The sequence below is a fragment of the Trichosurus vulpecula genome, chromosome 1, assembly GCF_011100635.1.
Source record: "Trichosurus vulpecula isolate mTriVul1 chromosome 1, mTriVul1.pri, whole genome shotgun sequence".
NCBI lineage: Eukaryota > Metazoa > Chordata > Mammalia > Diprotodontia > Phalangeridae > Trichosurus > Trichosurus vulpecula.
In genome coordinates, this window is record NC_050573.1 from 552,166,301 (window position 1) to 552,193,595 (window position 27,295).

Here is a 27,295-nt window from a genome sequence, read left to right on the forward strand (position 1 = left end):
CATTTATTTGACAAGTTTTCACGTGAAGGATCTAACACATTTTGAGGAATTAGTTATATTACCAAAAGTTCATGATCTTGTTTTATGATGAGAAGTTATAATGAGAAATATGCCTTTAAATAATATGTCTAAGTCTCTCTTGGGGAAGATTAGTGAGGGGGGTCACTATCTCTTTCTCTGGTAACTCCTTCTACTGTTAAACATTGGTAGAGCCTTAGGCACTTAGTCATGTCACCCTAGGCAAGTCGGTTAACCCTCTTTGCCTCAGTTTCCTCATCTGTAAAATGAGCCGGAAAAAGAAATGACAAATCATTCCAATATCTCTGCCAAGAAAACCCCAAACGGAGTCACAAAGAGTTAGACATAACTGAACAACAACAACAAAAAGGGCCTCAGCACCGCACACAACAGGAATTTGTTAAGTGCCCACCATGTGCCCAAGCACCGTGCTAAGCACTTTACAAATATCATCTCATCTGAACCTCACAAAAACCCTGCAAGGTCATTGCTGTTATAATTCCCCAATTTACAGTTTAGGAAGCCAAATTTAAGGGAGACTAAGAGATTGCCCAGAGTCACAGAGCTGGGAGGGTGTAAACTCAGGGCTTCCTTACTACCGGCCCAGCGTTCAGTCCACTGTGTCACGGAGCTGAGCCTGATTCTCATCAGCGGTCACTCACTACCCCCAGATAACTTGATGAACTCTTTACTCACATCCAAGTAGTTCTTGTCCTCTCACAAACACACACAAGCTAGTGGGTATCCATATACACCCAGCCACTCAAAGTAGGAAACGTACCTCCCCTGGACCCACTGGCAAGGAAGGAAAGATAGACATTCACAACAAAGGAGAAAACAGGGTTAGGCACTGGCCATTAGTGTGGAATACATCAGGCAGAATGCATCCTAACATGTGTCTTTTTAAAAATTTTTCTTATAACTCCCTTTATACTCTCATAAGAAGTTGATGCTTAATCAAAATGTCAGGCATTTGATGGAATTGTGGAATTACCTCCCCCTAGGCTCTGCCTACACTCTGTTTAAGCAGCCCTTGTACTTTTTAAAAAAATTAATTTATTTATTTTTAGTTTTCACCATTCACTTCCATAAGTTTTAAATTTTCTCCCCTTCCCTCCCCCAAATGGCAGGCAATCTGATCTGGGCTCTGCCCATGTATCCCTATTAAATGCATTTTCACATCTGTCAAACATATGTCTTAAACAGCTTTCTCAGAAAAATGGGAAGGAGCTGAGTCGTGAAGAGCTAGCAAAGAAGGGCCTTCCGTGTGAGGTTTTCATCTCTAAGCATAGGAGTTTCTCTGGCTTAGCTGGTTCCATCCTAACATTGATTTCTTTTATCTATTTATTTTACCTGCTTGATAATTGAATTTTATTTTGCTTAAATTGTGTTTTCATTTATTCGCCATCAATTTGTTTTCAGCTTTTAAAATTATCCAAAAAATATGTTGAAATACTGGAAGACATAATATTGTATTGGCCTTTTTTCATATCCCTGAGACCTACTTATTTCAACATCTATTTATTGAACTTCTCTTCTATCCTAGGTAGGTGAGGAATACAAAGAAGTATAATGAGTAGTCCCTGGTCTCAAGGCATTTATAATTTAGTGGAGGAAACAATACATACATATGGAAAAAATTTAAAAAAATTTAAACTCCCCCAAAAGTAATGCAGACAAAAAGTGTCAAAGGAGGAAGAATTTGATAACTATAGACTGGAGAGATTAAGAACAGTTTCATGGTGGGAGGCGGAGCTTCAGCTGAGCCTTGATAAAATAGCAAGAAAAAAAGGAGAAAAGAAGGCATTTCTTCAATAGCACTACCCCAAAATAGAATACAAATAAATATACACAATAATACATGAACATACAAGTATGAGCACATAGGTTTATATCTATATGTCTATCCCTATATTTGATTTCCCTCTCACTCTGCACGATAGTCTAACATTGCTTTTAGAAGAAAAGCAGAAAGGCGAATGTAAGAAGAGACTCCCCCTAATTCAGCCAATGACTCAAACTGGGAAAAAGGACTACTACAAAGTTACTATTTCTCAATAATTCCTATGAAAAAAACAGAGCTGCTTAGGGAAGGTGAAACCAATTGGAATTCCTATTCTATTTATTCCCTGCCACATACCCTTCCATGTGCATTTCTCTGGGGAGTTACCCAGTTGTTATATTTAGAATCACAAATGTCACGTTTGTTTGGGTTTAGACCCATGGAATAAAAATGTATAATGTCTAGGTTTGGCCACCCCACCAAACACAGCTTAGAAATCAGAATTCTGTCAAATACATACTGCTCCAGTGAGAAGCTCCAGACCGGTGAAGGAAAGATTGTTTGGCTTTGACTCCGTAAGCTGAGGAATGATAATGAAGCCAAAGTTCACTATAAATGAAAAAATGTTAAACTTGAGGAGCCATGTCAGGAAGCTGAAGTAGGAAAGTACGCTCGTTCCAAATTTGCTGCCAATGATCTTGAGGGTCCTCTGCCACACATACAGAGACTGGAAAAATTCTGACATGCTGCTACTAAAACGCCGATAATACTAGAATTAAAAAAAGAAAAGAAAAGCAAGCAATAAGATAGCCAGATAGTGGTTTGTCTAGAAAAGAGTTGGGGGTTTTGGTGGACTACAAGCTCAGCATGAGTCAACACTGTGACACGATGGTCAGAAAAGTGAATTTAGTCCTGGGCTGCGTTAAAAGAGAGACACGGTAACTATACTTGGCAGTGAATGATCCCAAGGCCTTCTGCCCCAAGAAGGCCAGAATTCTGATGCTGCTACTTGCTACCTATTTGACTTTGGCCAAATCTCTTCCTTTACCTAGCCTCAATTTCTTCATCTATAGAAAGAGATTTGAACTCGATTTCTAAGACCCCTTCTAAATTCAAATTATACCAACCCCAAAGTCTGTTCAAGTTCTGTGATTTTAGGTAGATCAAGTTACATCCCAGAAATTACACTCCAATCCCTCAAATCCCAAAGTTCTTCCACTTAACCATTTTTGTGTGACTTCAGGTAAGGCATAACTTATCTGGACCTCAGCTTCCTCATCTGCCAAATTGGCAAGAATAATGCCTTTGGAACCCTCTGTCATGGGGATAGTTTGGGGGAACAAATGATACGGATAGGACAATCGAGACCAAGAGAGATAAAGCGACTTGCCTAATATCATACAACTAATTCATTGGTAGAACTGAAACTAGAACCCACTTTTCCTGAATCCAAGCCCAGTGATCTTTCCACCACCCAGTGATGCTTCTCTGTTCTTATTTCGTTATCTTCATATAATCTATATGGAATTGCTTGCCTTCTCAATGAGGGGGCATGGGGAGGGAGGAAGGGAGAGAATTTGGAACTCCAAGTTTTAAAAACAAATATTAAAAATTGTTGTTTTCATGTAACTGGGGAAAAATTAAATAATAAATAAATAAATGAAAATCCGAATCTGTGTCTCACCTGCCTCAAAGTGACTAATCTTTCTGCTATAGCCCACTGGCTCTCAGAGGTAAATCAGGATGGTTTTTCTTTCGCACCTCCCCAGTTCTTACTTGGCATCTCTACCCACTTGTCCCTTTTATTCATCAGCCTCTTCCCCTCCTCCTCCTAAACTCTCTCCTCCCCAATAAATAGACTAGTAAGGCAAAAGCCAGCTTACCAGCGCTGTTGCAGCCAGACACTGGGTACAGTAATTTAACTGAACTGAGTGGATGGCAGATTTCCGTTTCTCAGCATTAACTTTATTCCTGTGTGGAATGGAAGAAGAGAGTGACAAATACAACCATTACTCACGTTCCCCTTCTCTCCTGTACCATGAGATGTATTTCAAATGTCTCGATGCTTTGGTAAACCTTCCTTTGAGTAAGAGAACTCTGTCATTCGTGTGTGTACTAGACCAGATCTGAATGGTGGTATTGCCAAAAATCTTTTACAGATGTGGGACAATCGAGACCAAGAGAGATAAAGCGACTTGCCTAATATCATACAACTAATTAATTCTTATTAATTAATTGGTAGAACTGAAACTAGAACCCACTTTTCCTGAATCCAAGCCCAGTGATCTTTCCACCACCCAGTGATGTCTCTCTGTTCTTATTTTATCATTCTTCTTTCTCTAGGCCAGGGAAGGGGAACCTGAGGCCTTGAAGCCACGTGTGGCCCTTTCAGGCACTGGATCTGTTCTGTGAAGTTTGGATTTAGTCAAAGAGCTGCACTTGAGGACCTAGAGGGCTGCATGTGGCCTCAAGGCTGCGGGTCCCCCCTCCTGCCTAGGCCATGAATATCACACCAATAGCAGCCTACTAACTTTCTTCTAACAACTTGCTCCTAATTAGTTAATCTCTGTAAAACCAGTGTCTTTGGCCAAGTCATTCAACCTCTACATTTTTGGGTTGCCTCACCTACATAATGGGGCTGCATTTATGCACTTCTTTGTATCGCTAAGTACTTAGCCCAGTGCCTGGCACATAGTAGGTGGTTAACAAATTCTTTTTTTTTTTTGGAGGGGGAAGGCAGGGCAATTGGGGTCAAGTGACTTGCCCAAGGTCACACGGCTAGTAAGTGTGTCAAGTGTCTGAGGCTGGATTTGACCTCAGGTCGTCCTGACTCCAGGGCCACCTAGCTGCCCCTTGCTTAATAAATTCTTGTTGCTTGCTTGTTAATAATGTTAACTGCTTGAAAGTAAGGGGTGAAACTAGATGAGCTAAAGAGATCCATGCCATCTCTTAAGATCTATGATTCCAGCATACTGTTTCCAAGCTTTAGATGAAATGATTGCTTTTTATAGGTTTGTTTATTCTCCAGTACTTTACTAATTCCATCATCTCACTGCTCTGGATAAACCAATCATAGGGGGAGACAACAAACCCATCCTTTTTGTCCTCCTGTTATTTTTCCCATGTCCTTTTAGAAATCCTCTATAAATGAGCCACACAACACGCTGAGGGCTTTCCTCATTCTGTAGGTACCTTGGCATCTCTCAGCCTGTCCATATGTAGCTCTCTCTTATATGTTCATATCGAGCTCTCACTACTTGACCATTCCCCTCTGTTTTGATTATACATATCTTGGATATCTTTTTGTGCCACTTCTTGCATGGAAGCCATCTTTAGTAACATGCTGTAGCCAAATGAAATTCATCATTCCAAGCTCCATAGGTTTCTACAGAAATCGCAGTTTTATCATTTGCCTATTCATTATACTTCTCTCACTATCATCTATAAATGCTCTTGAAGCAACCTAGCTTAGCTGAGTCTCACACCAAGTTTTTCAAAGACTGTTTTTCCCTCCAAAGTTCTTCATGCTTTTGTGAGGTAATATTGACTTTTATCTCCAATGTCTTTTTCTGCAACATTTTTATTATGAATTTAAATATGTGACAATTAAGTTTATGTTATAAAGTGATATTACCTTTGGCTGTTATGTCCTTCCACTTTGCAAGGAGATCAGATATTTTCTGGCTGAGATAATTTTTGGAAAATTTATCTCCTTATTGTGGAAATTGTCTTATATCAGTTAAACTTCTATAAGAAATTGTGATAATCAGAGTCAATGTCTTTTTCTTTGTCCATTTCCCATTTTGGAGTATCAATCACTTATTTGAGTAAGTAGTGTTGGAGCTGTTATAATTCTTATCTTTACCTGTCTTCTAGATCTAACTAGCTCTTAGTCAGACTGCAAGCTAACAGCTAATTATCACACTGACTACCAGTCATTTCTTGTCTAGTTACATATGCTTTTATTTTTTGTTGTGTTGGGAGCTTACCATATAGAATGCCTCCTAACACTCTTTTTAAAATAAAGTATTCATAAAAAAGAGGCATGGAACTTTAGTATAGTCTACCAGTCTTTGACTGCTTTCATTTCTTAATCTCACAATTTACTTTCCAACATACTTTTCATTCTTTTCTTCTGTGTCTACTGTCACATTAATGTCAACGTAAATGTATATGTTAAAAAGATTAGAGAGATATCGAGTTTTTCAAAAAACGTCTCTGTTTCTTCATTCTCTATTAACATATTAATTATATTGTTATATAATTAATATATCATATGTCATATTATATATAATATATTGATATATAAACTCCAATTATCTTTCTTTTGGTCTTTTTGGTTTATGATTTTCACAAGAACCTCAAGCGGAGATAGTCAAGTGTCTCATGATATGTCGTGTCTCGTTGCATTTGTGTATACAATGAAACCTTTATTTGTTCTTTCAAGGTACCCTTTTTTCATTTAGTTGCAACTTCCTTGTGTATTTTGGTTTCACTGATTTTGAGAATGCAAATATTGACAAGGTTCAGTTCCCCCAGCAGTCCATCCATTCCCTGATGAGTGAACAAAGATCCTAGGACACCAATGAATAAATTAATACTGCTAGTCTAAAAACTATGTGAATTTCTGCCCTTTCTGCATCCTTTGGTATTGTTCTGCCTCAGTCGTTGCAGAAGCAAAGCAGACTCCACAGAACTAAGAGCTGTTTTGTATCTTTCTTTGTTTCACAGGTCAGACTGGTCATCTCATCAGCCTCTTGGCAACTGCAGGAAAACCATGTGCTCACTAATTCTAATGATCAGGCCATGACAACCGGATGTGGATTAAATGCAATGCTCAATATTGCTTCTGAAAGATACGTGTCTCCACTTGGTAAAGAATTTTGATTCACTAACAGATGCCTTTAGGAGAGCCGGCTGGTTTGCGTATACTAAAGATGCTTTCATTGTGCTGGTTGGACTGACTTAACCGTTTTCCTTTGTTACAAGGAGAGGTTCTATTTTGGGGGCAAGAAGGCTGCAGTGTATGGGGCAACAACTGTAGCTGAAAAAAGCAAAAAGCATTTGAAATGACTGAATTAAGAAAAAAAATCAGGATATAAAAAAGCTGCTACTTAGCAGTTTACTAACGCCTCAACACCTGACAATTCAGGGTATGATACAGTACAATTTCCAGCACAGATAGGAGCTTCACCTTATCCCAGTCCCATGGTATACACCATTATATATTCTAAGGAGGGAGAATCCTGTAGCTAGACTGTAGTCTTCACCAAAAAAAATACTCTAAGTCATTCTCTTTGAATTGTGTTACCAGTCTTAGTGTTAAGTTCAGAAAGGAACTTGTGCTAACTAGGGTTTGTCCCCAAAAAAGTTTGTATCAGTGGGTACAAAAATTAAAAATGAAACAAGAAATAAAAATTCTATGATCTTTTTTTTTAATCTATAACATCACTGCAAAAAGAATTCATGCTAACAATGCTTTAAATATCTCTGGGAACCTGAAACTAAAAGTCTTGCTCATCTCAGTGATGTTATCTTGTTGCAGGAATGGAATGTTAGACCTGGAAAGAACTTGAGAAATCCTATAAATAAAATCCTATAAGTACTTATTTTATTTAAGTTCAGAATAAAAAAAAATTCTACAGATCATCTTTATTATTTTAAAGATGAGGCAACCAAGGTCACAAAAAGTGAAATGATTTACTCTAAGCCACCCAATAGCAGAGACTGGACTGTGAAGTTGGCATTCTCTTGAATTCTAAAATGGACACCTAACATACGAGAAAAATATGACACCAAACGTGAGAATTTCAGTGTAAAATATAGATATCTTTTTTTCTCTGTTTGTTATAGAATTCCTGGACTAGAAGTTTCTCTTACCCTCTAAAGATGTATCTGAAATAGATCATGGATATTCATATTCAGCTCAGGATAAAAGAAAAAGTCTCAGTACTTACTTAATTTTCCTCTTTTCCTGTATGGTCAATGGCTGATTCCTTATGATTTTGTTTCTGTCTCTAGCTGTTAAGTTTATGAGAGATGCAACCAACTTTTCCTCTGTATAAGGGTCATAAAAAAAAAGAAATGACTCTTGGTTTACAAAAACAAGCAACCTCCTATAAAACAACCACAAGAACCACATTATAGGAGAGTTGTGAGAAATGAGAATGGCTCCAAATGGATTGGAGCTAAGTACTCAAACAGAACTCAGAACCATACAACAAAATACATCATACTCAATTACCAAACCCAGAAATTGAATTTAATATTAATTCTGAACTCAGAGCATTGTATTCATACCCCTCTCAGGTAGTTAGCACATTTTAATTTATAGTAAATTATTTGCATACGTTTTGTGCCTCTATTAGACTATAAACTTTATGGTGGTAGTCATTGAGTCTTATTTCTCTCTGTCTCCCTTCTAGCCCCTTGTTTTTTATAATTAATGTATTAATCGTTTTTTTTTACCAAGCTACTAATTAAAAATTATTCTTCCATAACAAAAAAGTCTATTCAATTCACCTGAACTGAAACTCAGTTTATGTATTTTCTAAAATGATTGAATTAGAACATCAGAATGTTTCTCCAAACCGAACCTGAGATGGTTTTACATTTCGTCCAGTTGGAATCGCCAAGCAGAACAAAAGTAGACAACTTTTTGGGTTAAATTTCTCATCTCTTTCAAGGGCCCGACCTCTTCTGCTGAGGGGGACCGATCAGAATTGTTTGAAAGTTCCCTATATGTGCTGTTCACGCCTTGAAGCCATTGCTGATATTCAATGATCAGCTTGTCAACGTGTTGCTACCTTGATGTAGCAACAATAAAATCCTTTTAATTCTCAAAAAAAAATTCTTATCTCCATACTTTTAGTCTTTGTCTTCTGCTGAATTACATTCTCTTATTCCAAGTCACATGCCACAAAACTGGAAGAGATTTAGAGGAGTCATCTATTTTACCCAACAGGGACAGAATTAGGGATTTGCACCAGGGAAAATGTATAGGGGACAACATTGAAAAAGATCATTTTGAAGGATCATGCAAACTTTGCTACATTTATATTTCGACTGCACCTATACTCCTTCAACAGCTAGCAACAACTGAGCTTAGCATCTATTAGGCAAGAATAATGAACAAAACTAACAAGTTGCCAGATATCCTTGTTTACTTCCTCCCCAGAGGAACTACATAGTAGGTGAGCTTCTTTCCAGCCTGGCTCTGCTCTTCCTGGGTGGCAAAATTCTTAGCGGTGACTTCAGATTGCACCCAGAACTCTGCCTCTCTTATTAGATAAAGCCCTACAGTGGCATCTGCCCCTCAGATTGAGGGTTGGTGTCTCCCAGTCTCCTCACCTGATCCATTGAATTGGAAAGTTGATTTTAGGGTACTCAGTGTTGTTTGCCTCGGACTTGTTTCATGCCGTTTGCTCCAGTCACCAAAACTGGTAGTTATGGCTCTGCTAGGCGACCCTTTAAATCAAGCTCTATCATTCAACTAGCATTTATAAAGCATCTACTATGTGCCAGGGGCTGTGTCATAATAAAATAAAACCTTTCCAAACAGATCCTGTTTTTCATAGCATCTAACCCACAACACAAGCTTAACTTCTAGACCCACGGAATGACCTCTAAAGCCATTGACAAAACAGCACTTGGAGCAATATGAATTCCAAAATGCCTTCCTCCAGCATCTATCTTGGGCCTAGGGCATAAATACCTCAGAAAGACAAGTCAGAGACCATCCTGGCAATAAACTTAAGCTATCCAGACATTTGGATTTTAGTGGTAAGTCCCTTGCCTTAGAAAAAGATATCTATAAAGGCACACCAGGAGAAAGGACTCTTTAGAACTTTGACGCATTGTTCACGAAATCATTTTCTACATGCCCCATCACTGCACCCCAATGAATCAGCTCACAGGAACCTACCATGCTTGGTTTTGTCTGCAATAGTCACAAAAGTAGGATCATATGCCTGCAGGGCATCTTCATGCCAGTTCCTTCTCCATCCAAAAGAATTAACTGTAAAAAAAGATGTAAATAACTATCCTGCTCATTGACTACAGTTAATGAATAGCTTGTTGTCGAGCTTGATGCCTTCAATTTAACATTGTATTATCTTATATGTAATATTAAATTGTATAATTTTATCAATGGAAAAATATAATTTCTGATTTTAAAAAAATCTACTATTTTGCTATTTATCAGCATTTTGGAATTGTTAAGCCCCCCCTTCAAAAAAAAATCAGTCAGTAGTAATGCGATGAGAACATTTTTCTCAAAATACAGGTTTTGCACATGTGGCTTCTACCAGGGAAATACTGACTACCTGGATCTATGCTGGCTTATAGACTTTGAAGAACCGGGAAAGACGGAGAATCAGAGTGTAGAACTGGCCTTTTCCTCTTTCCTCAACTAAGCTGACCCTTAAATGCTCTTCCAAATTTAGCTTCTGCAATTCCTTCTGCTCATCTTAAGTCCAACCCTATCCTATTCTCTTATTGTTGGCTATGAGGAAACCCAAAACCGTTCCTCAACTAGAGGTGGGGAACCTGTGGCCTCAAGGCCATGTGTGGCATCCTAGATTCTTAAGTGCAGCCCTTTGACTGAATCCCAACTTCATAGAACAAATCCCCTTAATAAAGGCATTTGTTGTACAAAATTTATTCTGTAAAACTTGGACTCAGGGACCTAGCAGGCCACATGCGGCCTCAAGGTTGCAGGTCCCCCACCCCTGCCAGTCTCTATCCTAATAAAGCTTTGACTGGCCCCAATACTGCCCTGGATAGAACCCATAACATCTAGCGGAATGCTTCTTAGGAACTGAGGTGTCATTAGCGAGACTGGTCTATCAACAGCTCATCCCTCTACAAGCCATCAACTACACTTTGTTTCATAGTTTATTACTTACATATCTTGGTCATGGTATCATAGAATGTTAGAGCTAGACCAAACCTTAGAGATCGTCCCCTCTAGTCTTCTCTTTTAGCAAAAAAAAACAAAGGACTAGAGAGACTAAAGGAATTGTCCCAGGGTGTCACAGATAGGGAACGGTGGAGCCTGGGGTAGGACTCACGGCCTTTTGACTTCTAGGCCAGTGGTCTTCCCCTTCACCACACTGCCTCTGCAACTGCCTAGTTTTCTGAGATTAACGATGGATTCCTATGGCAGCAGAGGTTTGGAGTTCAACAGCTTTTAAGCCTGCAGTGGAATAAACAAAGCAAAAATACTCAGCTTTGAAACAAAGAAAATATATGTACATGTGTACATGTAGATGGGATTCAATAATAAATTATACCTAAAACCCCACATAACATATACAATTTTCTCTATAGAGTACTTATCTGAAAAAATCAAGTTCCATTCTGCTAATGATTTTTAAAACTGTAAGTAACACTATATGGGACAGATATTGTATATATATGTATGTGTACATATATGTGTGTGTATACTTGTGTGTGTTTCTTCCACTTTTAAAATTGAATTTAAATTAATTTTGAGATTAAGAAAAAAATCTAATGTCACCCTTTGAAGTAAGTCAGAATAGCCCAGAGGGTATGTACTCACACAGAAGTATATACATGTCTATACACATATATGTGTGTATGTGTGTGTAGCTATCTCTCTATCTATGCACGCATATGTGGGTGTATCTATAGACAGACATATAGCTATATCTATAGATATCTGTAGACACAGATATATTTGTTTTTATATATGTATAGATAAAGTCTATATATGTTTCTTTAGATATACAGATTCTATACCTATAGATATATTTATTTCTTTGTTTAGATAGACAGACAGACACACGTACACATTTATGGCCAGGTTGGCAATACATATGTGTGTGTGTGTGTGTGTGTGTGTGTATGTGTATATATATATATATATATATATATATATATACAGAGAGAGATATAGACAGACAGAGACAGAGAAAGAAAGAAAGAGGGGGGTAAGGGGAGAGACAGAGAAAGAAAGAGAAGAGAGAGGGAAATAGAGACAGAGTCAGAGACAGAGAGGGAGGGATAGACAGATTCCAAGACAGAAAGCGAGAGACAGAGACAGAGAGAGAGAAGACAGAGAGACAGAGACAGAGAGAGAGAGGACAGGGAGAGATATAGAGACAGAGAGAGAGAACAGAGAGAGAGAACAGAGAGAGAGAGAGAGAGAGAGAGAGAGATTGAGAGAAGACAGAGAGAGAGGGAGGGGTCGGAAATTAAGATCATAGATTTGAAGCAGGAAGGGATCTTGTATGTCATTTAGTTAAATGACATAAATGATGAAACTGAGGCCTAGAAAGGTGAAGTACCAGGATTTGAACTCAAGTCCTCTTACTCTAAATCCAACGGTCTTTCTATTGCATTACAATAGAGAAAATTAATTGCTGTACCCAAAGCTATCAAGAACCTTCATCTTTACTCTCTTGTTTCGTGTTCCTTGCTTTGAGGATTCTTATGGAATTCACAACTCTATGGTCTCATGAATTTGTATAAACCAAAGGAGCACAGGCACCTTGTAAGAAAGGTTTCCCTCCATTCTCAGGCCCTCCCTTCAGGCCCTCCAGGGTAGCATTACCTAGAGGATTTGTACAACAATCATTTGAATGATCACGGATGTGAAAAGCCTGAGAAAAAGATACCGAGATGGAATTTGAAATCCGGCTTAACCGATTCCCCTTTCTGGAGGCTGGAACCTTTGGAGGCACAGCCTCTGTCATTTCAACGTCCATATCCTCAAGATCAATAATTTTTTGCTGCCATTTTTTTTGGGATGAACTGGGCAACAGAGATCTTGACATACTGGATGCTGGTCTAAGATCTTCGACATTTATGAGGACCTCCACCACATGATCATTATGTTTTCTTTTCTTAGGTCTTTTCTCAACAACCTTCTGCTCTTTCCTCTGTCCCAAAAACTCAGAAAACATTCTTTTTCCTGGGCTCTGATCCTCTGCTCTATTAGGACTAGCACTCCATTCTTACAACTTCACTCTCAGGTAAAGTTACAGTGCCAAGGAAGCTTAAATCATCTCTATTTTCCCAAACACTGAAAAGTAATTTTAAAAACAATTCAGAAAATTAAAACGGCTCCTAGGACCAACATCCACAAGCCGGCCTGCTTTCAGGGAGATGGCTGTATCACAGTATCTAGGGGAAAAAGATGAAACAGAATTCTTCATTGTAGACTAAAGGATTCTAGAAACAGAAGATAGAGTTTCTAAGCTATTTCTAATAGTCAACTCGCATTTATTAAGCGCCCACTATGTGGTTGGAACTGTGCTAAAAGATGTGAGCACAAAGGAAGGCAAAAAGATAGTCTAGGCTCTCGAGCACATGGTTGAAGGGGAGAGACAACATACAAACAGCTATGTACAAATAGAATCTGTACAGGGGAAGTTGGAGATAGTCACAGAGGGACAGCACTAAGATTTAGAATGACTAACACATGGTTATTGTGGAAAGCACATTTGGCATGTATAATTTGTATCATATTTCTTGCCTTCTGGATGGCTGGGGGATGGGGTGGAGGGAGGTAGAGAATTTGGAACTGAAAATAAAAATTAAATTAAAAAATAAAGACTGAGAAAGGCTTCTTGTAGAAGGTGGGACTTTAGGTGAAATTTGAAGGAAGCCAAGAAAACTAGGAGAGAAGGTACAAAGGTTATGTTATCAAAAAGATATATCAAAAGTTATAATATCTGCAGTAAGACTTGGAGGCGCATCTTATAATGATAGTTTTAAAGGGACATATTGATGCACTCTGTCTCTTGGTCTCTGATATACTGTCTTCTAAAGAATTTATCAGATAACTTACTTCAAGATGAGTAACTAATTATAATCTTTTTAAAGGTAATATGATGTCTTAACTCAGCTAAAAATCTCTATTTATTCAATATGGTTCTTAAGAAGTAAAGCTTTATTGCTTCAGTTGTAGTGGGCAGATGAATGAGATGTTTTTGATCAAAGGAAGGTGGGGTAGACCTTTGGGTTACCTCAAGTCATACAGCATAGGTTTATGCCATTATGACCAATTTTTATGACCACCTGTGATCACAGATTTATGAATTATGACCAATTCAAAGTCAAGCCTTCCTATCAATGCACCCCTTCTGATCATTCTTCACCATCTTGTGTATGCCTGTCTTTGAGGCTCAATATTCTCTGTCTCCTACGTAAAAAAACGCTAAGCTGAACTGAGTGTTGCATCAGCACCTGCACCTCTCCAGAGGTTTCAAATTGTTATTGCTGGTTGTCCTTCGTCCTTGATGAGGATCGATGACATCATGCGTATGAGGCAGAGTTGTCATCTGTCTCACTCTCTCCTCCAGAGTCATCGAAGGCCAGTGTCGAGACAAAAGTCAAGATAACTGGTAATAGCCCAATGAAATCAGTTTAAAATTCAACCCCAGTTTTGAATTGATTGGTTGTTTTCTATTTGAGTCATGTTTATATCTCCCATATGCTCACCTTCTCTTCCGGAGTGCTGATTTCTATAATCTCCATCTAGACTGCTTTCATCATAGGCAGGGTTTCCTATTAGTACGGAGAATAAAGAAAAAAAATAGGAGGAAGGAATGGCATTTACTATCAAATGAATAATATTTATAGAGAGAAAAAGACACTTTTCTAGGCACAATTCTTTTAAATAAGTAATTGATGTCAATGGGTAATGGGACAAAAGAAAAAACTATCGATGTTAAATATAAAAATACATGAATAATTTTCAAACTCAATGGTAGTCTTTTAGGAACTGAATTCTCTCTCAGATTCAGATTCTAATGAATGCCTTAGCATTTATCTTAATTCTTCTGGACTTCAGTTCCTCCCTTAATAAAGCAAAGGAATTGGACTAGATCTAGAATAGTTAACCTTTTTTGTGTGTCATGAAACCTTGTGACAACCTGGTGAAGCCTATGGATCCCTTTCCAGAACAATATTTTTAAAACATAAAACAAAATTCACAGGATTGCAAAGAAAACCAATTACGTAGAAATATAACTAACTACATTTTTTAAAATTCATAGGCTTAGAACCTTTAGGCTAGATGATCTCTTTTGAGGTGCCCTTTCAGTTCTAACATTTTATTTTTTTCCCAGCATTAACTGGTAATAGTAAATGCCAGTCTTTCAATAGAGAAAAGGAAGGAAAATAGGGCTCTGTCAGAGGCAACCTGGCAATGGGCATAATAAACTCAGAGGTGAAAAGAACCTCCCAAGTTTTCCTTTCAAAAACATTCATCTTAAGTATCTTCATTTTCAAGGAAAAAAAATGCTATGACAACTCATATTTCTATAGCACTTGTATGTATGCTTTCTCATTTAAGGCTCATAAATTGGATCCTGACAGGGAGGAAGTATATTACTGCCTCCACTTTACAGATGAATAAACTGAAGCTCAGGCAGGTAACTCACCTGCACGAGGCGACGTGTCTAGAGTAGGTGTTCCAACCAAGGTCCTTATGGACCCAAGTTCAGTGTTCTTTTTACCATACGACACTGACGTTCAAATGCTTTCACGGAGGCTAAGGCTCCTGGGCAATCTGCCCTATTTGCATTTATGTTCATTTTACGCTAGAGGCAAACAATGGTAAAAATCTAAACTTGCAAAGGAGCAAATGATTTGGGGCAACATAGCTAGTCCTCCCTGGGACAGCAGGTTGTGCTGGAAAAAACACTGACCTTGGAATCAGAGAGACAGACGTAGCTTTGAGAAACTCCCAGCTGTGAGAAACTGAACCCTCAAGTACTCAATTCTACAGAACTTCCCCTTTCTTCTCTGTTAAACATGAATAAGAACACTTGATCCACCTAAGATATAGAACTGATGCAGAGACCAAATGAGATGGTTTATACATTTGGACTTATAAAATGCTATGCAAATGTGAATTAATATGAGATCAATAAGCAAATTCTGCATACTCAAAGGAGCTTTCTGTGCAGGTACTATTTGGATAGCTAGACAGCTGAAGGTCAAATGAGAAAAGCATCTGCCCCACTAGAAATGTAAAATGAAGAATAGAAAGAAATATGGAAAGTTGCCAAATAATGTGAAGAATGCCAAAACAAAAATTTGGTACATACACTGACAATGACTAAATCAGTCAATAGATGTTAAGTGCCTATTATGTGCCAGGTACAGTGCTAAGAGCTGGGAACACAAAGAAAGGGAAAAGAGAGTTCCTGCCCTCCATGAGCTCACAGTCTAATGAGATGATATGTGACCAACTAGGTACAAACACCCTCAAAACAGGCTAAATTGGAAATAATAAACAGAGGGAAGGCACTAGAATTAAGGGGAATATGGAAAGGTTTCTTGTAAAAGGTGGAGATTTTAGCTGAGACTCTCAAAAGAAGCTAGGGGAAGCGAGGGGGGCGGAGCCAGGATGGCGGCTAGAAAGCAGGGACTAGCATGAGCTCCCCGCCGAGTCCCTCCAAAAACCTATAAAAAATGGCTCTGAACCAATTCTAGAACTGCAGAACTCACAAAATAGCAGAGGGAAGCAGGGCTCCAGCCCAGGATGGCCTGGATGGTCTCTGGGTAAGGTCTATCCCGCACGGAGCTGGGAGCAGAGCGGAGCAGAGCCCAGCGTGGGCGGTGCAGACCAACCAGACCAGGAGCCGGGTGGAGCATGCTCTAGCACCCTGAATCAGTGAGCTGCAGCAGTTACCAGACTTCTCAACCCACAAAGACCAAAGACAAAAGAGTAGGTTAGTGGGAAAAGCTGCGGGAGTGGAATGAGTTCACAGTTTGGCTACCACCCCGGGGGGCAGCGGAGGTGGGGCAGCTACAGAACTACAGCTGCAGTTGTTTCCGGCCCCAGGTCCACCTGGTGGGAGGAATTAAGTGGCAGATCAGAGCAGGAGTGAAGAGCCTGCTGAAGATCTAAGTCCAGTCCCGGTTGGGGGTTCTTGGGGAAGGAGGAATGCTGGTGCGGCAGAGCTGGCGCATCCCCCCAAGCGTGCAACATAGTTCTCTTAACTCTACAAGCAGTCATACCCTGCTGAAAAACTCAAGGGTCAAGTAAGTTGGCTGGGAACATGGCCAGGCAGCGAAAACACACTCAGATTCAGTCTCAGACTCTGGAATCTTTCTTTGGTGACAAAGAAGACCAAAACATACAGCCAGAAGAAGTTAACAAAGTCAAAGAGCCTACAACAAAAGCCTCCAAGAAAAACATGAACTGGTCTCAGGCCATGGAAGAGTTCAAAAAGGATATGGAAAAGCAAGTTAGAGAAGTAGAGGAAAAATTGGGAAGAGAAATGAGAAGGTTGCGAGAAAACCATGAAAAACAAGTCAATGACTTGCTAAAGGAGACCCAAAAAAATACTGAAAAAATACACTGAAGAAAACAACACCCTAAAAAATAGACTAACACAAATGGCAAAAGAGCTCCAAAAAGCCAATGAGGAGAAGAATGCCTTGAAAGGAAGAATTAGCCAAATGGAAAAGGAGGTCCAAAAGACCACTGAAGGAAAATACTACCTTAAAAATTAGATTGGAGCAAGTGGAAGCTAGTGACTTTACGAGAAATCAAGATATTATAAAACAGAACCAAAGGAATGAAAAAGTGGAAGACAATGTGAAATATCTCATTAGAAAAATCACTGACCTGGAAAATAGATCCAGGAGAGATAATTTAAAAATTATTGGACTACCTGAAAGCCATGATCAAAAGAAGAGCCTAGATACCATCTTTCAAGAAATTATCAAGGAGAACTGCCCTGATATTCTAGAGCCACAGGGCAAAATAGAAATCGAAAGAATCCACAGATTGCCTCCTCAAATAGATCCCAAAAAGAAATCTCCTAGGAATATTGTCACCAAATTCCAGAGCTCCCAGATCAAGGAGAAAATACTGCAAGCAGCCAGAAAGAAACAATTTGAGTATGTGGAAACATAATCAGAATAATCCAAGATCTAGCAGCTTCTACATTAAGAGATCGAAGGGCTTGGAATATGATATTCCGGAGGTCAATGGAGCTAGGATTAAAACCAAGAATCACCTACCCAGCAAAACTGAGTATAATCCTTTAAGGGAAAAAATGGATTTTCAAGCTTTCTCAATGAAAAGACCAGAGCCAAATAGAAAATTTGACTTTCAAATACAAGACCCAAGAGAAGCATGAAAAGGTAAACAGGAAAGAGAAGTCATAAATGACTTGTTGAAGTGTTTACATTCCTACATGGAAAGATGATATTTGTAACTCATGAGACCTTTCTCAGTATTAGGGTAGTTGGAGGGAATACATACATACATACAAACATATATATATACACACACATACACACACACACATACATACACACATATATACAGGGTGCCCATGAATTTAAAATAGTTGTAACTTGTGTATATATGTATGTATATATATATGTATGTATATGCATATATATGTGTGTATATATAGTATGTATACACACACACATATACAGAGGGCATAGAGTGAGTTGAATATGAAAGGATGATATCTAAAAAATTAAGGGGTGAGAGAGAGGAATGTACTGGGAGAAGGAGAAAGGGAGAGGTAGAATGGGGTAAACCATCTCACATAAAATAGGGAAGAAAAAGCTTTTACACTGGAGGGGAAGAAAAGAGAGGTGAAAGGGAATGAGTGAACTTAACTCTCATAGGATTCGGCTTAAGGGAGGAGTAACATACACACTCAATTGGGTATGGAAATATATATTACCCTATAGGAAAGTAGGAGAGAAGGGGATAAGAGAGCAGAAGATGACAGAAGGGAGAGCAGACTGGGGGAGGGGAGCAAATGCTTTTGAGGAGGAACAGGGTCAAAGGAGAGAACAGAATAAATGGGGGGCAGGATAGGATGGAGGGAAATATAGTTAGTCTTTCACAACATGACTATTATGGAAATATTTTGCATAACTACATATGTATAACCTATATCGAATTGCTTGCCTTTTCAATGAGAGTGGGTAAGGAAGAAGGAAGGGAGAGAATGTGGAACTCAGAGCTTTAAAAACAAATGTTAAAAATTGTTTTTACATGCAACTGGGAAATAAGATATACAGGTAATGGGGTATAGAAATCTATTTTGCCCTACAGGAAAATAAAAGGGAATGGGATAAGAATGGGGGGAGGGCAGATTGGGGGAAGGGGTAATAAGAATGCACACTCTCTTGGGGTGGGGGGAGGGGAGAGATGGGGAAAAAATTTGGAACTCAAAATCTTGTGGAAGTGAATGTTGAAAACTAAAAATAAATTAATAATTTTTTTTTTAAAAAAGAAAGATGATAATGATGTATGCACTATGCTATTTTGCAATTCCTTGGACAAATATCTTGTTGAATATAATTATTGCAATCCTCCTTTAAAATGTTTTTAATTCTTTTTCAAGGTGTATCTGTTTCATCTTCCCATCTAGACTACAATAGCTAGCTAGTACTTTATACAATGGTCCTCAATTTCTTTGGTCTCAAATCCCCTTTATACCCTTAAAATTATTCAGGGCCCCAAAAAACTTTTGTTTGTGTAGATAATACCTATCAACATTTACTGTATTAAAAATGAAAGCTGATAAGGTTAAAAACCAATAATAAATGCATTATATGTCAACTTAAATGACATTTTAGTGAAAAAAACCTATATTTTCCAAAATAAAAGAAATTTAGCAAGAAGAGTGGCATTGTTTTATTTTTATTTTTTGCAAATCTCTAATGTCTGGTTTAATGGAAGACTGTTGGATTTTCATATCTGATTCTGCACTCAATCTGTTGCAATATCTTACAATATGTCGTTTTGGTTGAATTAATCAAGAAAATCTGGCCTCACACAGGCATGTAGTTGAAAAGGGGAGTGTTTTAATAAGCAAATAACACCTCAGTATTGTCATAAAAATGGTTTTGATCTCATGCAACCCTGGTTGGAACTGTTGCTTTAAGGTTTGTACAGCACCTTATAAATATTCTTATTTTATCCTCACAACAACCCTGGGAGGTGGGTACCATTACTCTATTTTACAGATGAAAAAAAACTGAGGCAGAACAAGCTAATATGACCTTCTCAGGGTCATGCAGCTAGTAAGTGTTTAAGGTCATATTTGAACTCTGGTTTCCAAAACCAGTACTCTATCTATTGCATCACACAGCTGTCTTTCAAGCTCCTAGGGGACATGGGCTAGATCTTGTATCATTTGTATCCCACTGCAGTGCCTAGTACTGCACTCATCACAGTGAAGGTACTCAATGATACATGCTTGTTGGCTGGGGCTTTTTGCTGTTCTTCTCTTAAATGCCTTTAATGATTCTGGCCTTTCTTTGAATGGGGCTGGTAAAGTGGGATCTTGTCTTGGAACATTTCTCAGCACTAAGACAATTGGGAGTCATTGACTTGTATATGATGTGATACTGGGGATGGGGAACTTTCACCCACCCAGCCTGGGTGAGGTCAGAGTCCGCAGGGCTCCGAGAGGGGAGCTTGGTGTTTGACTTTGGGGGCTTACTCATGGAAGGAGTGTTGAGACTCTGAGCAAGCCGTAACTGCCCCCTGGCTTTGATAACCCAGACAGATAGATATTGGTGCTTCTCTAGTAACTATGAATTGTGATTTGAATCAGACAAGGTCTGTCTGTTGATGTTGGTAATTTCTATTTGTATTTGCCTCGAAGCTCAGGGGGCTGATCTTTTTCCCTTGAACTAAGTGAATGATATATGTATGTTTGATTAAACTGAGATTGTTAACCCCTTAAAGTTGCTTTCCTTAGAAAAGTAGATCAAAAAACCTGTGTTAGTGGCCTTCTGTGTGCTGGTTGTTGTTGGTTTTATGTAGCCACAGTAGCTGCTAGCAGATTGTTGCTATAGCTGACTGATCACTAAATTATGTTAAACTGAGATGATGAAAAATCATAATGCATAAGTTACTAGTATTCAACAGTGCACTCTCCCTGAAGATACCATGTTTAATTTCTTAGCAAGTCACAATCTTATAAATATGGTCTTGGAAAATACTTACTGTATCCACCACCATCAGGATCTGGCATTGGGTGCTTGCTGTACAGAGATGTGGGCTGCCTTGAGATCATTTGGAAGGATTCTGGGTGATCTTGATTCCCTCTCCCAGGAGAACCTGAGGTCCGGTGGAAAAGCCCAGAATGAGGACTCTCGTTACCTGCCCTATAGTATGATTTGACAAAATTAATAAAATTTCAAACATTTAAACAGTGGAATTTACTGAAAAAGGGCTTTCTTCAGAAGCACATTTACTTCCTACCCACCACTTCGGGGAGTGGGGGAAGGGTCCATCTGCCTTCCTGGCAGATTGTACAGCATGATTGACAATAAATTTTAGATGCTCTCTCTGAGGAAAAGGGCCCTGAGCCTAATTTAGGTCCATCTTGTGGGGTCAAAAGTGACCACAATATATGGCCCTTTAGGGTTAGGGTTAGGTGTATTTGACCCAAGCTAAATAATTTCTTTCAGTCCCACAGACTTTATTGTCAGTTTTATTGGCAGATAGTTGGGGAAAATGGCTCCTAATAATTGCTTTTATTTCTTCTTCATTGGTTGTAAATTAACCTTTTTTTCATTTTTGATACTGGTAATTTAGTATTCTTCTTTGTATTTTCTAAATCAAATTAGGCAACAATTTATCTATTTTATTGTTTTCTAGTTTCTAGTTTTATTTATTAAACTTTTTGAAACTTTCAATTTTGTTCATCTGTCCTTTGATTTTTAGAATTTCTATTTTTGGTGTTTACTTGGACATTTTAAATTTGTTGTTTTTCTAGATTCTTTTTAGATGTATGCCCATTTTGTTGATCTGCTCTTTCTCTCATTTATTGATATGTGTTTTCCAATGACTTTCCAAACCAAATCTCTTGGAGGTCAGGCTCTTGACACTTACCCTCTGTCCATTCCCAGTTTCTCTGAATAGGAGTAGTCATGATTGTTCTGAGTCTCTTGGTTATATGCGTTTCCCCAATTATTTGGATCACCATTGTCTTCAGCACCTGGATAGTCTGGAACTCCCAGGAAGCCTGGATAGTTCTGATTATTTCTGGTCCTGGAGCCTCGATACTCCTTGGCACCCATATGATCTGGAATTCCCAGGGAACCTGGGCGGTCTGGATAGTTCTTGGAACTTGCACTGTAAGCATTGTTCCCAGAACCTGGATCACCTAGATGCTCTCTGGAGTCTTGATAGTCCTCAGCCCCAGGATAGTCGGGAATCATCTCAAAGCTGAAGGAGTCTGGGTTGTGCCTGGACCTTGAATGGTGGGAACTCTTTCTAGAACCTGGATAGTCAGGAGTCCTTTGGGATCTTGAAAAGGCTGGATTTGTATGGAAGCCTGGATACTCCTGATGATTCCTGAAGCCTCGATTGTCTAGGTAGTCCTCAGTTCCAGGATAATCTGGACTGTTCAGTGCCTCGGAATGATAGGGATGGGATCCGAACCCCTAAAAGGAAAAGACCATGTCTTTGGGATCTGGAGCCCCAAAAGGAAAAGCCCCTGGACTTTCCCACACAGCCCAGGGCCCTGAAGTTTGCCTGGGACACCTGGCCCTTCCCAGTTAATAATCCCTTCATTGTGGCCCCAATGTGGACTGCCACTCCTGTTGATCCAGGTCCCTGGCTTTCCCTGGGGCACCCAGCCTTTCCCAGACCTCCTCTGTTATCTCCCAGTCACCCTAGACTACTTGGCCACTCCTAGATCACATCCAGACCTTCCCAGTCTTCTGTATAAAAGGTCCATCTTTGCTCCATTAAAGAGCTCAATGCTCAGATTCAGCCTTGCTTTTCAATACAAGTTTAACAATAGTGTGGATTCTTAAAATCTCACCCACCTCAACTGCTGTTCTAATAAAACTTATCTCTGGCTGAAAGAAGGCTTGAGTTGAATTCATTTGAGGCAGGACCTGTGCCACTTGCCCTTGAATTTCAGGGTTCAAGCACCCCTAGACCTCAACAGGCATAATTATGAGTGCTTGAATACTTTGGACTTCAGGTTGTTGGAATTATTCCAGGAATATGGATAGTCTGGACTGTCTGGGGAGCCCAGACTTACCCTGGAGTTGGAGAAGTCTGGGTAATCGGGTTCTTCTTCATATCTTTGGTTCCTATGGAAGGCAGTCATGTTGAAGAAAGATTCTTCACAATGATGTATTAGCACTTCCCTTATTCCAAGGTCTTTTCTCAGTCAGCAATTACTGAATCTTTGCAGAGAGAGAGAGAGAGAGAGAGAGAGAGAGAGAGAGAGAGAACCCAACTTTATTTCCTCTCACTGACAACAGGCTATGTATGAATCAGACAAACCAAAGTGTTCTCCATAAAATAGGAAATGATTCAACAGAGCCCCATTAGAGGGATCACTATATCAAAATGATGGGGTATAGCTCTGGGCACCCTGCAATTGGGGTCACTCTCCAAGCACCTAGGAAGGCTTAGAGGTGTTTTTCAGGCCTGACCTCTCAGATTCCATTAGGTCAAATGGTTACAAGGCTGTCTTGTACTGGGTCTCAGGCTCTTGGTCCAGTGGTTCCGTTTGGGGCCACAAACCTGGGCACACCTGCAGCATAGAGGACATAAAGGACACCCTAACCAGAAGCCCATGGCCAATTCTGTAGATTATCTCAATACTAGGGAATTGGGAAAACCTCATGCATTTTTTTTTCATTTTTTCGGGTGTTTTTTGTTTCTTTTTTTGTTTTGTTTTCCCTAGGTCTACTCCAGGATCCTCCTTTACAGAGGGAAGGAACTCCCAGCCCCCACATCCCTTAATGGGTCAATCCTTTTCAATTCCCAAAAATTCACGTTTGGGTTGTCTTTTACAAAAAATTTAGTTTCTCTGAAGAACTTAAAAGGAAAAGACTTGTGCTCTTTTGTAACACAGCTTGGCCTCAGTATCACCTGGAGGACCATCAAGCATGGTCCGTTTTGAGGTCTTTACAATACAATATTCCCTTACAATTAGATTTATAGCCAAGAAGGGAAATGGATGGAAATATCCTACATAATGGCCTTCATCGAGCTATCTCGGGATCCCATTCTCAGAAAAGATTGTAAGATGCTCATAGTTAGAGTCGCTCCACAAAAGGGAAATGGGGTTCAACTGGACATTTTGGATGACCCTCTTATGGCCCCCAGGGCTTTGCCTCCCCGCTTCCCTGCCTCCATTCTAACCACCATCCCTACCTTATTATTCCTTGTCCCCTCCTGTTTCCCATGCCCCCCCTTAGCCACTCCCTCTTTCCCTTGGTCTTCCTCCCCTTCTTCTCTACCCCCCCCCTCACCTTGTTTCCTGCCTCCTTCACCTTCCACATACCCTATGCTGCACCTCCTCCCTTGGTCCCTCCCCCTCCTCCAGTGCCAGCCGATCTTTTCCCTTGCCAGTCCATCCAATGTAGTTCAGCCAGCATTGCCCAGCTCCTCCCTCACAAGAAGTGGGACTTCTTATTTCCCTTCCCTCAACCCTCCCCCCACCCCTTTCCACAGTGCCTTCAGGGCTTTTTCATCTAAGAGAAGTAGCTGCTTTGCCCAGCGGGACAATTACAGTGCCTATCCCATTTTCTGTCTCAGACCTCACTCAGGGCCAATACTCTGAAGATCCCACTAAGTTTGCCGAGGGCTTTAGGGATGTGTCTGTACAATTTGAGCTTTCTGGGGGTGATTTGCATATCCCCTTCTTCACCTGTTGTACCACTGAGAAAAAGAGGAGAAGCTGAGAACAAGTCCCAAAATTTGGGGATTGTTTGGCTAGCAATGACCCCACAAAATACCCTCCTGGAATGGCTGCTATTCCTACCAGTGACCTGGGATGGGACTATCAGAAGAGTGAGGATAGGGGAAAGAGAGACCATGTGGTAATTTGCCTGTTAGAAGGCCTAAGAACAGGATTTCAAAAGCAAAAAATATTTCAAAAAATTAAAGAAATAACTCAGGGCAAAGATGACAACCCTGCCCTCTTCCAGGACTATCTTGTCGTCGCTATTAAGAAGTATATGGATTTAGACCCTGACTCTATAGAAAGGGCAGCAATCTGGGTGAGACAGTGAGAGCCTCTCATGAAATCTAAAACTCAGCTTTCTACATAAGTTTTTCTGTAAGACAAGTTAGTGACCATGGGATCCCCTGAGAATAAGAATAGGACACGTGGTGCTTACATCCTGTGTATTACCTAAGGGCGAGGGGCCGGAAAGAAAGGAGGATAGATGCAAACATCTGGCTGGAAGGCCAGATGTGAGAAATGTTTGGGAAAGACCAGGAAGATGTAAGAATGGTGGGAGAATAGGTTCATCATCTGTTACAGATGTAAGAATAGTGGGAAGGTTGGATTTGTCACCTGCTTGTTAAAAATAACCACACCAGGGGGCAGAGCCAAGATGGCAGCTGGAAAGCAGGGACTAGCATGAACTCCCCGCCAAATCCCTCCAAAAACCTATAAAAAATGGCTCTGAACCAATTCTAGAACTGCAGAGCATCACAAATGGTGAGATTTCTTAAGAGTCAACCCAATATGGCGAATCTGTAATAAACTTTGTCTTTCTTTGGCTGTGAGAAGGCTGGAGTCGAATTCATTCGATCAGGACCCAGTGTGTCGGTCTCTTGGGGTCTCAAGGATCCCTAAAAACATATGGTTCCCTGATCTCATCATTAGGTTGTACAAAGACTAGAGGGACTTGGAGTCAGGGAGTCCTGAGTTCAAATCCTACCTCAGACACACTAGTCATGTGACTTTGGGCAAGTCACTTCACCTCTCTCATTTGTAAAATGGGGATTATAACTGTATTTATCCCCCAGGGTGGCTGTGGGAGATGAAATAACATATATAATGCACTTTGCAAACTTTAAAGATCTATATAAATGTTATATTATTACTATTACATATTTTAGATATATTTACACATTTTATGTACCTATATGTTATTACTATCACATTATTATGTATTATTGTTACTATGACAGCCCAGTTCCCAGAATCATTATCAGTCTTAACGGGACTCCTGAAAAACCGGGAAACCTCAGCAGGCTGAAGAAGCACGGGCTCACCAGCACCCCTGAGAGCAAAGACACAAGTCGCAGGAGAAAGTGCCACCCCACCCCCCAACGTCCCCACTCTCGTTTCCAGCAGCAACAAGGTTTGCAGGACTCAAGCACAAAAAGTTCAAGAACTGGCACAACGGATACCCTTCTGGGGATCTGGAGGAAAATAAATGAAAAGGAGAGCGTTGAAAATCAAGGAAAAAAGCAGGCGTGCCAATGTTCCAAGCCAGCTATTCTCTCCTAAGAACAAAAGAAACGGTTCAGTCTGCCCTATCTCTGCACCCAACAATTGCTTACGAAGACCGAGCCGCAGATCGAGCGGGGCAGGCAGCGGCCAGCATGTCTGTTTAGGAAAAGAAGAAATAATTGACTTTCCCTGCTGTTAAACTTTGCTATGTCTAGGCAAAAAACAATTAGGTTAATTTAGAGGGGAAAGAGAGAGAGAGAGCCAGGAGGTGGTAGATGTGAACCTCTTCGAATATGCCCAGTTCTGCCTACTCAGACCTCCACACAGAGGAAAGTAACATCCAGAGAAGTAAAACTGTAAGCAACCTGAGGGCAGGGATTGCTTCTTACACAGCTTAATAGTTCCCATCCACTTTGCCTGGTACAATGCTGAATACACCCATGGAGATGCCCCAACCTCCTCTTTCTCTCCTAGAATAAATTAATCTCCCTGGGAGAGTGGTGGATGGAGAAGTAGCTATCTATTTATGTCTCCCTGTGAGCCACACCTAGACAGACTCATCGGCAAAACACAGCATGAATGAGGAAGGGAAGTCGCAGAGATAGACTGAAAGCTAGACCACCACCCTTATCAGTCAGCAGCCGTTAGCAATGAGGCCAGACCCTCCACCAACAAAAAGATTATGACTCTCTGAAGGCTCAGATAAAGATTAGGATTTTTTTTTTTAGCAATAAAGTATTTTTAATTAAAGTATGTAAATATTTTTAGACATAATTACACACTTAATAGACTACAGTATAATGCAAATATACCTTTTATATGTAGTGGCAAACAAAAAATTCCTGTGACTTGCTTTATTGCAGTGGTCTGGAACCAAGCCTGCAATATCTCCCAGGTAAGCCTGTATCAAGATAAACTGTAAAAGTTCAATAAAGATGGCATGCCAAGAGATGTGGCCTTTCTCTGACTAATCTGAGGGCACCTTAGCGGGGACCAGTAAGCAGTTTGATACCCTCGTCTCCTCCCTTTTGAATCTCTTAAAGAATAGCTTAGAGAGTTGGGAGATGGAACAATAAATGGAAAAACGGAATGAGGAGTGCTTCCTGGTGTGTGCTGGTAAATGTTTAAAGACTGGCTCTCCAGATGGGGGAATGTTCACAAGTCTCAGTTTTCAGTGTAATTGGCATTATTAATGCTTTCTAAAGTTTACACAATCAACAAAACCAAATCAAGGCTTGATTTGTATGGCGTTTGCTAATTTCTGAAGTATAAATGCTCACACATTCTCATCATAAACATTTACACT

At 39.9% G+C, this 27,295-nt stretch overlaps 1 protein-coding gene across 1 annotated transcript in view; it reads right to left on the reverse strand.

The window, feature by feature from the left end:
• The window catches only part of TMC5 (transmembrane channel like 5), a 76,538-nt gene extending 53,642 nt beyond the window's left edge, over nucleotides 1-22,896 (reverse strand). Inside the window, 10 exon segments of the mRNA XM_036749301.1 lie at nucleotides 2,322-2,570; nucleotides 3,685-3,772; nucleotides 7,759-7,858; nucleotides 9,726-9,818; nucleotides 14,270-14,335; nucleotides 20,775-20,935; nucleotides 21,666-21,771; nucleotides 21,850-22,206; nucleotides 22,736-22,761; nucleotides 22,763-22,896. Coding sequence (XP_036605196.1) covers nucleotides 2,322-2,570; nucleotides 3,685-3,772; nucleotides 7,759-7,858; nucleotides 9,726-9,818; nucleotides 14,270-14,335; nucleotides 20,775-20,935; nucleotides 21,666-21,771; nucleotides 21,850-22,206; nucleotides 22,736-22,761; nucleotides 22,763-22,896 — 1,380 coding nt within the window.
• Between the last annotated feature and the right edge of the window lie 4,399 nt (nucleotides 22,897-27,295).